A 16,029-nucleotide genomic window follows, 5' to 3' on the forward strand; every position below is an offset into this window, starting at 1 on the left:
GGATCTTTACATTAAGATCAAAGGATTCCAGCAGGGAGATTAGAGAATATTAAAAGTTTTAAGATTTGGGGACCAGAATCCTACATTTATTAGTCATATTAAGCCATATGTTGTCAAGTTAATACCTTTCTCAAGATACTTCTATACAATTGAAAAACTGAAAAAAGCCTCAGTGGCTTTTTTCTTTTTTTTCTATGTATGCTTACTTACAGCATCTGTAAGAGGCAGTGGTCTTCATGTAGCACTTTGCATTTTTACCTCTTTGCTCAGCTTGCTCATTCAATTTTCTGTCACTGTATCTTAGGATTGCCTTAGGTCATGTAATCACATTAATATAATAGACCAAAATAGTACTGTCAAATTCTCCCAGGTTTTGTACATTAATTTTATTAGACATCTTGCAACAAAGAAAAAATTTCAAACAAACATGTAATTCAGAGGTCATTTTAACAGCCAAATACCTTTTACTTCTCAGTGAAAGCGCAGTATTTGAATGAGCACTTCCTTTGAAACAATATGCCTTCAGGTTTGTTTGCTGCTGCACTTGTGAGAACACTCCATTTTCTTTCTTTGTGAAACTGACTTTACAAAGTATCTGTCACTCAGCAGCTTTTACCTTTTCTGACTTCCAAGCCATTGGCATTTCTTTATTCTTACAGACCATCGGGCTATGATTGCTCATGCATCCTAGGGCATAGCACTGGCTCTCTGCACATCAGACCCCTCTCACTTCCCTAAACAACTTCTGTTTAAGACACCAGTCAGATCTTTGCAGAAGAGTTCTTCACAATCCAAATAGCTTGCTGACATTATGTATTAACAGGAGATACTTCCCATACTATTCACTGGCATTAGGAGTAGCAGGTACTATTATTCTATCTCTTCTTACAATCCAAAGAATGAAAGAGCAAAAATATCACTTGAATGCAGATAACTCTTAACAGTCAAATCTGTTACAAATATGCTACTAAAGCAGATTCAAACACTGTAAAATTGAAACAAATAGAAATCCCCCAGCGACTGGGATGAATATCTAAGAGGCTGTTACCTGGAAAAATTTGTGTTCCACAAACAGGCTAATTGCATTTCCTGTCAGATGCCAGCACATTTTCTACCTATCAGAGAGATTTGGCTGGTACATGAATGGAATTTTCCTGAGCACTTCCAATAGCTGAGATTCCTCTTTTAACCTCTCTGAGCACCTGCCCCCTTCTCAAATATATATATATATGTATATATATATATATATATATATATATATATATATGCCACATAAAGCAAAGCTGATGATGATTTTCAAGGCTGTTCATCTTGATTTTTTGCCTAACCTGCCCCATTAATATAGTCAGTTACTTTAATCTTAAATTAAAACTTAAAAGTTTGTACCAAGTAATCAGCCTGGAATATAATTCACAATGAACATCAGTGTGTAAGTCCTATCTACTTCCCCATTTCTTAATCTTGCAGTGCAGGAGTAAATATTGACGGTTATCTTTGCCTGCTACTAAGTACTTCCCTGTTCCTCACTTAACCAAACAAACTTTCCATCATCCCAAGTGCTGGACAAATGATTTATCAAAATGACAGCAGCAAAGTACTTAGTTCTAAAAGCTCAAATGTTTACTTTTAAGCGATGGCAAAGAAAAACATATTAGCACTCAAGAAGTATTTAGAATCCAAAATCTTTGCATTCTTTGTAGAAACTCCAGTGCTTTTCCATTGCAGAGCATGGTAGAAACTCCTCTTTATGTGCCATTACTATCTCATGGAATTGAAGAAAATGTGTCAGACTTTCCACTGAGTTGAACTGGACAGAAGAGCCTGTTGAAAATTAATGCAAATGATTACAGAATGTAAATTAGATTAATGGAAAGCAATAACTGGCACTATTAGCTAAAAAGGTCTTTGTAGTTAGTCAGAACCTTGCAAACCTCAGTGATCCCTAAGAATCTGTCATGTGCCTTAGGAATCTTGTGGGGTAAGACTTGCAACATCTTACCAATATGTCTCATTCAGACCCAGTCTTCAATGAGACAAGGGCCACACTACACCTCCTGGTGCCCAGCCTAAGAAGCTAGCCATCCCAGACATTTCCAATTATGTAATAGGAAAATGCAGTTGTTCTTCAGTACTGTTGAATTTCATGTATTATGTCTACAAAGAGGCATGTTCAATGTACTTTCCCAAAATACAGAATCTCTCTCACAGAGAAAGCCTGTCCTGAAACAACTTTATAAAAACAAAAGTGTAGACCTGTACAGAAGAAATTGCAGGACTGAACTATAGGTATTTTCAATATTTGAGTATCTGCTGGACCGAATTAACTATTGCAATGCATAAATTTAAAGCACTTTTGTCAGTACAGGAGAAGCTGAACTTTTGTCACTGTTAAAAATCAGTAACAAAGTAACATGGTAAAGATCCACCAGTAAAAAATATTGGAAGACATTGATCCATAACAGCATAGATTCCAAAAGGCACTTGGGATTTCAGATTTCAGTTACTTGTTTTCATACATCTTTCATTCCCACTTTCTCCCTTCAGTATCCTTGCACAAAGTAACACAGCTACTGAGCTGCCACAACCAGCCCAACACAGAAAACTGCCAGTGAGGGCAGAATTGTCACGCATAGCAGATGGTGTCAAAAGAGGGAACTCTCATGAAAGTGGAGATGGTTTCTGTTTAAAAAAAAAAAAAACAACAAAAACCAACAACAAAACCAAAACAACAAAATATTGTGTCCAAACAACATTCAAGTGTCCTCAAGAAGCAAATCAGGATACATATTTCAGGATTATTAGATCAGTCAAGATAAATCCTTGTCAAAATGCAGAGAAAACAAGTCTGAAGTGACATCAGTTGGCCATTTAGCTTGTACTTACTACTGGGCAATCATATGCCGTCCCAAGAGTCTTTCTTTGTTACCACCACTTTTAATTTCTGTCACCTACACCGATTCTAAGAAGCAAAATATACTCATTGAATGGACAATATGAATGGTGCCAGTGCTAAAACAAACTGTGCTATAATGCAGGTGCTAGACCCTTTAATTCCATGTCTCTGTGGTGATTTCCCTGCCACTTCCTGAGTTCCGGAAAGTGGAACCAAAGCCAGCAAAGTAGCAAATTGCTACTAGAAGAGAGAGGTTGGTGTTCAGAGGTGCAAATAGAGTCTTGTGTGTCTTACAAGCTCGGTGCATGTTCAGTACACATAACACAGTACATAATGGAACAAAATGTATGATCTGATGTCTGTAATATATTTAAGTATCACTGACTGCAACAAAGATGGGCAGGCTGCACACAAGACCCACGCGGAAAGTTACATCACAACACGTCTCACACTTATGAAGCAGCAGTCAGTCACACCAGAAAAAGGCAACTTACACACCCATTTAGAAGTGATGTTTTAAAGGGCACAAGGAATGCTTGGATTAAAAAATCACAAAATAGTTTTTTTAAAGACAACATCAGGTAAAAATGATCTTAAAGTATGCCTGGGATTTTTTAAAAAGAAAATACACTGGCAGAAACTGAGATGAAACATTTTCATTAATGCTGAGTATACAATGTCATGACAGGCATGACTTCAACCTGCTCTAGTTTGTTGAAAAAATACTTTTTTTTGTTCTGAAATGTCCACATTTTGTATGCAAGTAGAAGGAAAATTCTTAGCAAAGCCTGAAACTAATTTAACATCCTGTATTGATAGATCATAATTGGAGGAAAGATGCAATTTTCTTATTTTGGAAAGGCTCTTCTCTGTAATGCAATGTTTTAACTTACTGACTAAAAATTCTCAACTCAAATGAGAAGTGTAAGGGAGATAAGACCAAATACATATATTGAAGTTGCCTTTTTCAGCAGCAGCTAACAGCTTTCTTTGTTGATTCCTTTGTGTCAAATTTGTTTTACTTATTGGATTAAGATTTTGTCAACTAAACATCACAATTCCACCATAAGTACTTTACCTAAGTGAATAATTAACATATCTAATCTCTATATTCTCCACTTCTCAGTAATTTTAGGTAACAGTCAACATCTAGCAAAACCACAGTAATTTATACATCCTAAAGCCACCTTTCTCAGTTCTGACACCAGTTGTTTTATTAAAAAGTTTCTATATCCACAGACAGTAATTTTCCCCAGTAGGTATGAATCAGTATTTTGATCCCTGTATTTTTTCCTCTGACAACAATGATTTTTTTCCTTTGCATTTTTCTTTCTCAAGTCTTTCTCCCCTTTCTCTCTCCCTTTGCTACTATATTTAATCTTCTGATACACACTTTGATGTTTTCTTCCTGCACTTTCCTGACTGTTAACTCTAATCCCCTTAAAAAAGACTGGCAGTTTGGAGGCTGTAAGCAGCCAAGAAAGATTCCTATACTGTTATCCAAAACTCAGTGCCTTGGGTATAGAAGCAAACTCAGTAAATTTAGACACACAAACAGGACCTTTCTCTGCTTTTCCACCCTTGCTGTCCTATTCTGTCAGTCTTCTATCATCTTCATAAACAGTAAGATAAAGTATTAATATCAGAATGAGGGGTTTTTTTTTCATAAGTATGGGGAAAACATATTGTCTCTTGATAGCTTTTCCATCCTGCTTATCAACATTCCTTCTGTCTTTCAAGGCATCTATTTTAGACTCAGAGTTTTGAAACCACTCTAAATATTTTCAACTTGTGTTTCCATTTTGTTGCATCTCTACCAGTCCTTGTCCGCTGTGGCTGCTAAGAATCTGAAAATTGTACTTAAGGAGAATTTCCATTAATGGTGCAACTACTTGAATGTCAGAATATAATCTCCAGCTGCATAAACGTTAGTCAGTGAAGAGAAGATTGTCACTTCAGTGCAGAGTCACCATTTTCTGATCATTAAAATGGCTCCTGAAAGATGAGGCCTTAAAAATCCCACTAATATCTACCTTATTTTTCCCAAGCAAGGAAGTACCCAAAAACTGGGTTACGTATTTTACAATTATCTTACTGATGTAAATTATCTGTAAAAGAATTTAAATGCTCTAGTAGTTTAGGCAAAATATTTGAGTAAATTTACAAGCATTAGTAAATACAGTTTAAAAGCTTCTATAAAATAGGTAATGATGATTATCAGATCTGAGGGAAAGATGAACTGATTTGCAGTATCTGGCAAAGCCACAGGAGATTTTATTCTTCTGATTCAAAAGGATCTGGTTCAGCACAGCTAGCCTAGACACAGGCTATAAATGTGTAAGCAAAGAGAAGATCTAAGGACAACACACTTAAAAGGTGACAGCATTGAATCTAAACTGCCATAGCAGAATATTAATAGAACAAAAATCTGTCTTAAGTGCTTTCAAGTTTCTTGTGCCTTATCCACACTGCCCTCAAGAACTTAGAAAAGATCAGTCACAACCCAGGGGTTCCAACAGGCATTGTCTATTCAGACCAAGTAAGGCCTCAGAAATGACAGCCAGTACTTCATATAAACAACATTTTTGGGTCTTATGAATCTTTAAAAAAAGGCTGCTACTGGATTGAGGCACAATAATTCTGCCCATGCTAGAGATAATTTTGAAAATAACTTTTCTTGCAGATTAAGTGTTCCTATTACCTATTACGTTGAACCTGGACACTAGAACCAGGATTAACACCTGAAATTTAATAACTAAGCTGAAAAGTTCACCAGGGCAGTTCAACATGGTACTGATTTCATTATATTCTACAATTATTAAGGAAGAGGAAGAAATATCAGTTAGAGGAATATGAGCTTTTGGCCAGTTTAGCCTGAAACTAAAGCTTTCCTATGCCTTATTTCCCTTTAACCCAGACACATGGCCTGGTACATATAGCTCTTTTTCTATCCTAAGATTAGAATGTATCAATGGTTTCTGTTACAGACACATTAAGAACTTATTTTAGTTAATATTTTCCTGAGGCTTGAGTGAAAGCAAGTAACTGCCTTTTGTGTTCTTCAGGATTTTTAAAATTTGTATTCATGATCTATCAAATTGAAAGAAAATCTGGTTGAGACCTGGTATTTTGGAAAAAGAGATGTGTGTGGACAGATTGCCATTTTAAGAGCAGAACTTTATCTGACAAAACATAGTGTTTTCCCAGTAATTTAATAGTTTTTTCCCTCTACATGCATTCACTTTTTTCAGGTCTCCCCACAGTTCTTGACTCACTTTACATGATATAGATGTCAATTCTTTTCTTCTCTTGTAAATGCTGGAGTCCACAGATTCTGTCCTTACAAACCAATCAGTAAGGAGACTTCTTCTTCTAATGAACAGATCAATTATATCAGTCAGACACCGAAAGTTAAAGTGGTGTGCACCCACTACAAGATACATGCTAGCAGAAATTTTGACTAACTGCATTATGATCCTTTGTGTTCATCTCCATCCCACTGTTGAAAATACCTTTTCCCCAATAATTAATCTATCAAGTGACCTAAATCATGCACACTGCATTTTTTTTTGCATTGGTAATTATGGACCTTTGAAAAAAAAATCAAAGGTTATTTATAGCATCACAATAATAAATAAATAATTTCAGTTTGGAAGCTTCTTCTATATGTACTATAATGACCAGATAATTCACAGAACAGCTGTAATAGTGCCAGAAGGACATAGAGCTCGTCCTGATAGTACCTTAGCCTATGGTTTCTTTCTTCACATATCAGGCATGACTCATCATGGATGATCTATAGGTTCAGTCCATCATCTGCCTATAACTGAAATCTGTATAGCAGTAATGTGGAAATTAATTTATACTTTCACAATTCATTATTTTATTCCATTCCTTCTAGATAAAATTGTATATTTGAGAAAGAAACATGTCTTTCTTCACTCAATAAAGGAAGTTCCTCAGAAGTTCAAGGTCTCTTTATGTATCCAGTGACACTGGTAAAAGCAATGTCATAAAGCAGAAAAAAATAATAGGTGTTTAGAATCATTCTTCTTTCGAACTACTCCATAACAGTGATCTTTCTTGTTGCACTGTGTCTGCATAGTAAAAGGACTTGCAGGTATGATTAGAAACTAAGTATTCATGCCTTTTATTCTAAAGCATCAGTTTCAAGGCTTACACTGAATTCTTATATTACTTTATGTTTCATATGGTAGAAAGTATTATTCCCACAAATGAACCTAAACATGCTATGCTTTTTCAAGACACACGGTTAATAGTTCATCTGTTTCTAATTGTCTGAAAAATGTACAATAGAAATATTGCTTTACAGGCTTTTTTAGAGCATTACCCACGTAAGTGATACGAATATATTATTTTCCATTAACCTTCTGCCTACATCATGATTTTATATAGTACCTGTTATCGCTCCTACATATCCTGGGGTATATGGCTGTTACACAGTAACAAATATTTATTATGTGACATATTCTGAATTATTATTTTTCTGGTACCTTGGATTGGTGGATCAAGATATTGTTACATTATTCATTTAACAATGTGGCAAAGTTAAGTCCACCAATGTACTGTAGAAATCCAGCAATGTTTCAATAGTCCCTCAGAGAAACAAAATGACAATTTAAATCTTAGTAGCTCTTTTTTGCTATAGATGTAGAATTATTTTATCCCCAAAAGGTGAGAGAAGTATAATTGATATACAAGCCAATATTGAGAATTGTGCACATCCTCCCATAACAGAATCTATCTTCAAGACTGAATTTGTAAATAAATAAAATAAAAAATAAGTACTTCCAGAATAAAACAGAATGTCTGGTTCCATTTTTATTATTAAAAAATATTTTCTATTAAAAAAATATTTTTACACAGCTGTCCAGATGACCTTTCAGTTTCTCAATTAAGGTCCATCACTGTATTTAAATATCAATATTAATGGTTTTGAGCTCAACATCCACAAGAGCATATACTAGTATCTGTTCTTAAAAGACCCAAAGATTGCTTTAAAAATAATGGTAGGAGACTATTTCTTGTCTTACTAGGAGGGTGTAGGTTCCCAACATACATTTCTTTCTTTTTAACCTATTATGTTATTGTTGTAGACTTAATTATATAATGATTCACTTGTATACTCACTTGAAATGAAAATGGTTCTTTAAAATTATTTCTAACCATTTTAGAAAACCTGAAATTAATGTGCCAAGATAGTGCATTAAAAGGTCCAGCTCCAAACTTGGGTAATTAAAACCCAGCAGACTGAAATGCAGATTGGAACAAACAGAAGACAAGTTATAAATCTAGTTTCATTTCAGGTCAGAACAGCCCTTTGAAAAACTAACAGCTCCTGTTTTTCATGCACTGGCAAAATCTACAGTGGCTGTTTTTTTTGAGCTTTATGTACAACCCCAGAACAACCTCTAGAGCCTTCTCCTACACTATTACAACATGGGGATTGAAAGAATGAATTGTTCTATTTAAAAGCTTTGTTGTAACTTTGTTAAAAGTGATTCCTGAAAAAAACACCAACCAGATAAAAAATGATAAAATTTGAACACTTCCCAAGATACAATCATCAGGTAATCTCCTAAATATTTTCACCTCATATTACCAATGTGATGTCAAAATAGTCTCTTGTCTGTCTAAAGCAAAGCAGCAGGCAGAAGCCAGTGCCTCTTGAAGGCTGATGTGTCTCACATTGCCTTGCTTTTGCTTTCATAAGTAAGACAAGGAAAGACTTATTCCAGGAAGATAATCTACAACAGTTCTTTTGTCTCAGTCTTCTCTCAGTCTCCACAGGACCACCAAAGCAGATGAAAATGCTATAGTGCACCTGATTAAGAAGATGGATCTGTTATCAAAGGATTCTTTTACCACTTGTTTCACAAAGTAAAAAGGTCAGAAAGCCAATGTCCAACGCACTCAAGTAGGAGTCAGTTTTAAGCACTCTTAGCTGGACTTCTTAGGGGAACAGAGTTTCTGTATCAAAAAAAAAGGGGCAAAAGTTTTAACAAGCAAGTTTCCAACTAGATATTGGGGAAAAATTCATCCTGAGCATGGTTAAGCATAGGAATACCCAACCCTGAAAATATGCAGAATTTGCTTTGACAAGGCATCAAGAAACCTTATCTAATTTTGGAAACTGGTCCTACTTTGACCAGAAGGTTGGACTGAAGACCTCCAAAGGTCCCACTGAACCTATGTTAGCCTATGATTCTGTGCAATCACAGTATCATCTGGTTTCTTCTGAAGTAATTTTCCAATTTCAGAAAAATATGGCTTACACATAAGAAATACAGACATTAGAAATGGTTTCCATGTCATACAGTCCCTGATAGTTATTTCTTCTGCCATCCCCCTCTGCCTATCCACAATTTTTGGCTCTATGAAAAGTGATTTTTGTTTGGCTCTTGCTGGCCACATAGCTTAAATCTGAATCAATCATGTGACATTTTACCTTCTACCCTGCTGACAGTCAAATAACAGCAGGTAGAGGATTTTGAAAGCAAGATGAAGGAAGCCTAAGCCTCAGCCAAGGTATGCAGTTACTGGAAAATACTGCTTTGTAAATTCTGCAGACAGAACTGTGCACTTCTTTGTAAAGCATGTAAGCACATAAAGCAAATGCCTGGAACTTTACAGTACTAAAAAGTACTTTCAAGTATTTTGTCTGTAAGCCATAAAGAAGAGAGAACAGTGCACCTTGAAATACCTCGAGACTGGAAAATATTATGTATAGACATTTTTGTCTGCAATCTCACTTTTCTTCCCAAGTACAAAATACAAAGTATATAGTTAATATCCCTGTCTTTTAGAGTCATATAAATGGGGACATAATGTAGTTGAAGAATATTCTACTATGGATAAGAAGAAAAAATATATATGAGATCTCAGGGTTTTGTTTTTTATTTGTATATGGTTTATTTGCTGGGGGTTATTAAATATTTCAAGTACTTCTCTTTCACATCACTGTTGCCATTATTAATAGTATGATAAGCTACTACTTCAACAATACCCAATCCGAAAAATTCAGATATACAGAATCAAGTTCCTTAAGCCATGCTTATTTTTCTTAGAAATAATAAACTTGGGGTTCTCAGTTTACATCTTGACTTTTGAATCACTAATGTTATTCATCATCTTTTCCCACTTTCCTTCAAAAATATGAAGAAGAGAATAGTAAAGTTTTCTAGTGAAAGTAGTTTCTGACGTAAATGTCTGAGCCTAACCAGAACCAGGGTTCTGATGCAGAGTACAGTACAGCACAAAATATATTATTTTACAATGGGCTAGATTTGTTGTTTGGATTATGTTACGAAGTATTTTAACAGTTCAAATATGGATATGAGATCCCTATCTTGAAAAGTTTACAAGTATAATGGAAGACTGTTGCAAATATGCACATGCTGTGTTTTCTAGTAGCTTGATTTTACACTTGTTTAGGTACTGATACATATAATAGCTAAGTTTCATTTAACTGGAATGATTCACATGGATTTAAATACTCTCCTGTAAAGTCAGCCATTTCAGCATCACAACTTTGTACTGGTGTACAAGACAGGATAACTGACTATCAAGAAAACGAAAATTAATTATCCTTCTATCATTTTCCAGGACTAGTAAAGCCCACAAAGTAAACTAGTTTAAAGCAAACTTATACAGCTGAGCTTTACATTCAGATTTTATTTAGCACAAAGTAAAACAGCGGTGGCATTTCGTATGTGCCTAGTTCTTTGGAAACAGAACTAGAGGGCAAACCAATGCAGTAAGTCCATCTGTGGGCCTTCTCGTAGTGCTTACAAAATTTCATTTAAGAGACTTATTGAAGGACATACTGAGATGCTTGCAAAGGAATTTCCTTCTGAAATAGGAGTTTTCTTTTTACAGTTTATTTTAAAAAATTTGATCAGACTGTGAAACTTGAGAAGCTTCTATTCAGACCTCTACACAAAAGATATGAGATCCACAAGGCAGAGATGTCAAAACTGAGATGGTGGATGAATTTTTACATAATATACTGCATGTTCAGCAGCTTTTTTTCTTCAATTCATAGAGTAAATATAGTAGGTATGAACAAAAATTTAGTTACGTAACAACATTCCTGTAAATTTACAGTTTATCAAATTTTATTATAACATGTATCTTTAATTTTGAATTATCTCCTCTGTCCATTAATGGTTACTTTTGCTACAGTATTACTCTACACTCTTGCTGTAACTGTTTTGATTCAGGACTGAGCACTAGATGGTAGGGTAACAATGACCATATATGCTACAAGACTATTATTTTGGCAAGTAGAATACAAATAGTAGGCATATTTGAGAAAATGTCAATGTGGCTGTTCATCTGTTCAGCAGAGATACATAACTCCTATAAACCATTGTCTTTGTTACTTTTCAATTAATATCAAAGAGCAGTTCAATATGGGTTTTTTTATATAAATAAATGTACTAGACAATCTATTTTTCTGTAACTTTAAAGACCACCTTCCTCCAAATTTTCTACCCTCTCATTTAAGATACTAAGCCTGTTTGCTTCTATTAAAAAAAAAAAAAAAAAAAGCATTTTCTGCAGAAGTTTCTCAGCTTAATTCTTTGCAAGGTAACTGTAGGATTTATGTACAGAAGCATTAAGAAGACTAGATTCACTTCTGTTTTCTGTCTTACTGCCTCTCACAGCAGACCTGGCTCAGCACTGTTATCTGGCACTGGGGTTTGAGCTGATGACTCTAACTTTGCACTGTGGTGAGTCAGGGTCATCCCTCTGTAGTGTAATCACAGGCAGTAGTGGCAAAAATACCAAATTAAGTACGATAGGCACTGTTCAAATCATACACGTATTACAGATAGGATTTAATGTGCAATCAATGTAAAAATGCAATACTGAAAACACAAAGTTACAAGCTTGGTCAGCTACACAAAGGTCAGAGTATTTTCAGAAGCATTTCCACACCACCCTTTAAATTAGATTACTCAAGATTATTTACAGAATCACAGAATCAGAGAATAATGAGGTTGGAAGAGACCTCTAAGATCATCAAGTCCAACCTATGCCCTGACACCTCAACTGGACTATAGCACCAAGTGCTATACATTTAGCAATGTATCATATTTCTCCATCTAAATCCAGAAGACATTCCTCCATGCTATTATTTTTTTTGAGACATTTAACTGAGTACTCAAAATGATATGAAGTTATTTTGTTAACTACACCAAAATAGCAAAATGTTTCTACTTTGGACACAGGAGAGTCAACCATATTGAGCTCTGAAAAACATTGCTATTGGGTCATTTATATCAATCTAAACCCTCAGGAGCATCATCATTTTTCCCCAGCACTCCTTCCCTCCCACACACAAATCAATTCCATGCCACCTCTTTTTCTTTCTCCTTTGATATCTCTTGTATAACCTTTACATCCACCATTAGGTTTTCTAGACTGCTAAAAAAACACTTACTCATAAATTCCCTGGCAACAGCTGTTTCTCCTTCAGCACACAGCACCCACAACTTGTGTTTGTAACTTGTGTTATTCTTGGTCATTTTTAACAAACAGTATGACAAGTATCAGAAAGTACAGAAAAATTCTAAGCCATATAATAACTGTTTCTTCTGTTTTCCTGTATACAGATAGTCTAAAAGTACTGTTTATTTGCTTAATGTTTACATTTCACTCAGGCTTGAATACAGTAATTCTTGCTTTCTGCTAGCATGATTCTAGGAGAGACTGAAGAGTCAGACTGAAAGAAGATACCTACACTGAAATTTAGTTAGGATTTAGATGGCCAATTCCAAAATGGCAATTTCTAATGCTTCTATTAAATACATGCATTGGTCTGGAACTGCTTTACTTCATGGGCTCTTCAAGTTTTTTGGACTAACACCCCTAAGGTACTAGAAGTCTGATGCTATATAAATGTTGAAGCACCTTATGAATCTCAACCAAGATGAAAAACTTTATCATTTCTTATGTTAGCCACTACAGAACAGCAGCTCCTTCTGTTCTTGCCAAGGGACCTTGATTTGGTAGAGGTTCCTAGGACATGCTTCCTAAACTGGGCTTTACCAAAAGTTCATTGGTAGCTGCTTCTTTCTATTACAAGATGGCTAGGTGTAGCCACTGCTTGTATCATTTTCTTCCCACTTATGCTCTTCACACAGTAGGTCAATGAACACTGGGCCAAGGTATGGGAAGCTACAAGGAGAGTGAGGGAGGGGTATTAAAAATAATAGCATTCTCCTCCAAAATTGCTCACATTCCCAGGCCCCAGTCTTCTTTTTTAACAATGTTCTGGGACGCACAGAAAAAAAAAATCATTAATACAGAAAGAAAAAAAGAAGTTTGGTTCTCTGAAAAGCAGAAAATACTTCTACTATATAATACACACAGGCTATAAGTATATTAGAAGGATAAAAGAGTGCCTGGGAATGTCTCCAGGTAAGCGGTACAGAACAGTTCACATCCACACCAGCAAACTTTCCTCTGCTTTTGAGCAGGTTGGCTGCAGTCAAAGTACCTGTTGGAAAAAGTACTTGGAACAAGCTAACTCATGAACTGAGCTTGGAAACCATTTGAGGGTAGTCCAATGACCAGAACTGTACTCACAAAACAACAATGCAGATTAATCCTCTTCTGAAACAATTTAAGGCACTGTTTAATGTCCTACATATCTGGCCATATAGTATCTGAAATGGAACTGAAGCTGAGAACACGTTGATTTTCCCTCCCTCAGCTTCTCACCTAAGACTAATAGCTAGGCAGTGGTTACTGTCATCTTAAATCACATATCACAAAAAAACTTCCTTAAATACTCTTTTCCAGATGACCCTGGACTACTTGGGAAGAACACTTGCTGATCTTCAGACTGATTTTTGTTTGTCAAGAATAGTTTTTGAATAAATCAATTTCTCTGTTCTGGAAGTTACAATGTTTATCACAAATTTTTTACAATACAAACAATTCAGAAGAACTAGTGAAATCTTCAAGGGCCTATCAAAAAGGTTGGAAACTAAATCCAGATCTGAGTCACTTACACCTGGTATAAACTGAAGTTACTGAAGAAAGGAAAAATAAACTCATAATCTGGAAGCTCTTAGCCTGAAGCAAATACCAGTAGAACACAGTAATTTGAATATCAAGTTAGTTCTATTGAACTATTATCTTTAAATTTACTTTGAGTATGTTAAAAACAGATGAACCCTGGTATCCCAGTTCACATGAAGTGCAGTGTCTTATCAAATTAACAGAACCAATCCAAAAGTCCAAAAGCTTTATGGCCTCCAAGTACAACTGTCTGTCAAAGTCACTTGTGTTTCCCTGATAATACATTGCTTATCAAAATTAGACTGAAGTTCTTAAGTTTGCTAAGCAGTTCTGAAAAAATTGTTCAGTGTCATTTTGTTCAGTATCAACATACTTTTTTTCTTTTGACTTTTTATTTCTAGAGAATTAAGTGTCCTCCTAGTTATTAGTGTTGCTTGGGCAATAGAATAAAAAAATATTGAAACAGCTTACTCGAAACTTCACTTAATAATAAATATTCTAATATATAGTGTTACATGTTTTTTTTACATAGCAACCAAATCATTAGTAACTATTCTCTTCACACAACAAATTTATGGAAGAAGTGTACTTTTTTAGACTTCATGTACAAGTTCTGGCACTATTTACATTTCAAGATCAAGATCAGTGACAACCATATACCCCAGAAAAAAATCAGAAAGCAATAGAGGCATTTTGAGCATTAAATTCTTTAGAAATCACTTTCTGCTGCTTTCAGTTATGAAGAATATTAGATTTTAAGTGGTACATACCCAAAGGGTTTCCTTCCTGTGTTGGTAACTCTAGGTAAGTGGAAACTGACACTTCACCAACACTAAATTTTGACAGTTCTGTCCCAAGATATGTAACCTGTAAAAAGAAATCTAGATGGATAACTGATTGTTTTAATTAGTATTTCGGTTTGTTTTTTTTTTTTTTTGATAGGTGTAGAAACTTCACTTTTCTTTTACAACTGAGTTTATGCACTTGTAAGCCTAATCTGTATCTGTCAAGATCAAGAAGAAATTAAGCTAATTTGAATTCTAACCCAAGCATAATACAGCCCATCTGTAATGCCCTTTAAACTTTGCCAGTGTGTTTGCAAGTCATGCATGACACCCTGATATTTCAGTAAGTTTGCTCCTTTTTATTCAAACTACCTTTCAGTTTTCTCTATCAGTCAATCATCTTTAAAGCTACTCTTTCAAATCCCTTTTAGCTTACAGTGTGAGCATTCCACACTCTTTCAACATTCATGGCGAGTTCATCACTATACAGCTATGTAGCTACAGCTCATTTTAATAACTGAGCTCTCTTTGCTGCTCAATTATTAAAAGTGACAAGATATTTAAAATTCAGATTTGTACCCTTTTTTGCTTTAATAACAGTAAGGAGATCTAGATTAGTGAAACTTGTTACAGCCATTCATTATTGCTAACTTCAGGAATCATATCAGGCCTACCTTATTCCACACATACTTCCATGTCACAGAAATATCACTTCCTAGTAGATCTTTAACCCACTGAACTGGATTCTGTAGTATTTGTCCTTTACTGGTTCTGATCTTGCCATTCTTCAAGAGTGTAGCTTTATGACTAAATTCCTAAAAAAAAAAAAAATTCAATTCATAAATTAACAAATATAAGATCTTTGAAACATGAAAAATGCCAAAGAACAATATAGCTGAAAAGTTGCAGCTAATTCTGTTTTTCTCTGAAAAAATGTTAAGTAATCTAATGCAACTATCAAAAACTGTATAAAATAAGATGATTTATCCCACCAGAATAAGATGCTTTAGCCAATCAGAGGACAAATCTCCCTATGTGTGTTTGTCAGAACTGTATTTGTATCTTAGTTCCTCTTACACATAACAAGGCTTTTTGAGTAAATTAATGTGCAACAGTTAACTCAGGCACTTACACGAGGCAAATCTGTGCAACAAGAAACTGCTATACGAGGTACATGTATGTCAGAGTGCAGTTTCAGCAACCAGTCCAACATGAAACATATTTGCACAAAAATTTTGCTTATATCAAGGGATATCACTTACATGTCTTAGGAGGAACCTAACAACCTAACCTAAC

General features: G+C 35.0%; 1 protein-coding gene across 6 annotated transcripts in view; it reads right to left on the reverse strand.

Moving 5' to 3' along the window:
- Positions 1-361: 361 nt before the first annotated feature.
- Positions 362-16,029, reverse strand: part of ANKRD31 (ankyrin repeat domain 31) — a 64,493-nt gene continuing 48,825 nt past the window's right edge. For 5 of the 6 annotated variants that reach the window (XM_053931685.1, XM_053931684.1, XM_053931688.1 and 2 more), the window contains 3 exons: positions 15,408-15,548; positions 14,719-14,815; positions 362-1,821 (listed from right to left, as the gene is read on the reverse strand). In XM_053931685.1, the coding sequence (XP_053787660.1) occupies positions 1,670-1,821; positions 14,719-14,815; positions 15,408-15,548 (390 nt within the window). In that variant the 3' untranslated portion in view covers positions 362-1,669. Of the gene's footprint in view, positions 1,822-6,168; positions 6,266-14,718; positions 14,816-15,407; positions 15,549-16,029 lie in introns of all 6 variants that reach the window. The other variant, XR_008428511.1, reaches the window with a different exon arrangement.

Source organism: Vidua chalybeata, chromosome Z, assembly GCF_026979565.1.
Source record: "Vidua chalybeata isolate OUT-0048 chromosome Z, bVidCha1 merged haplotype, whole genome shotgun sequence".
NCBI classification, from domain to species: Eukaryota; Metazoa; Chordata; class Aves; order Passeriformes; family Viduidae; genus Vidua; species Vidua chalybeata.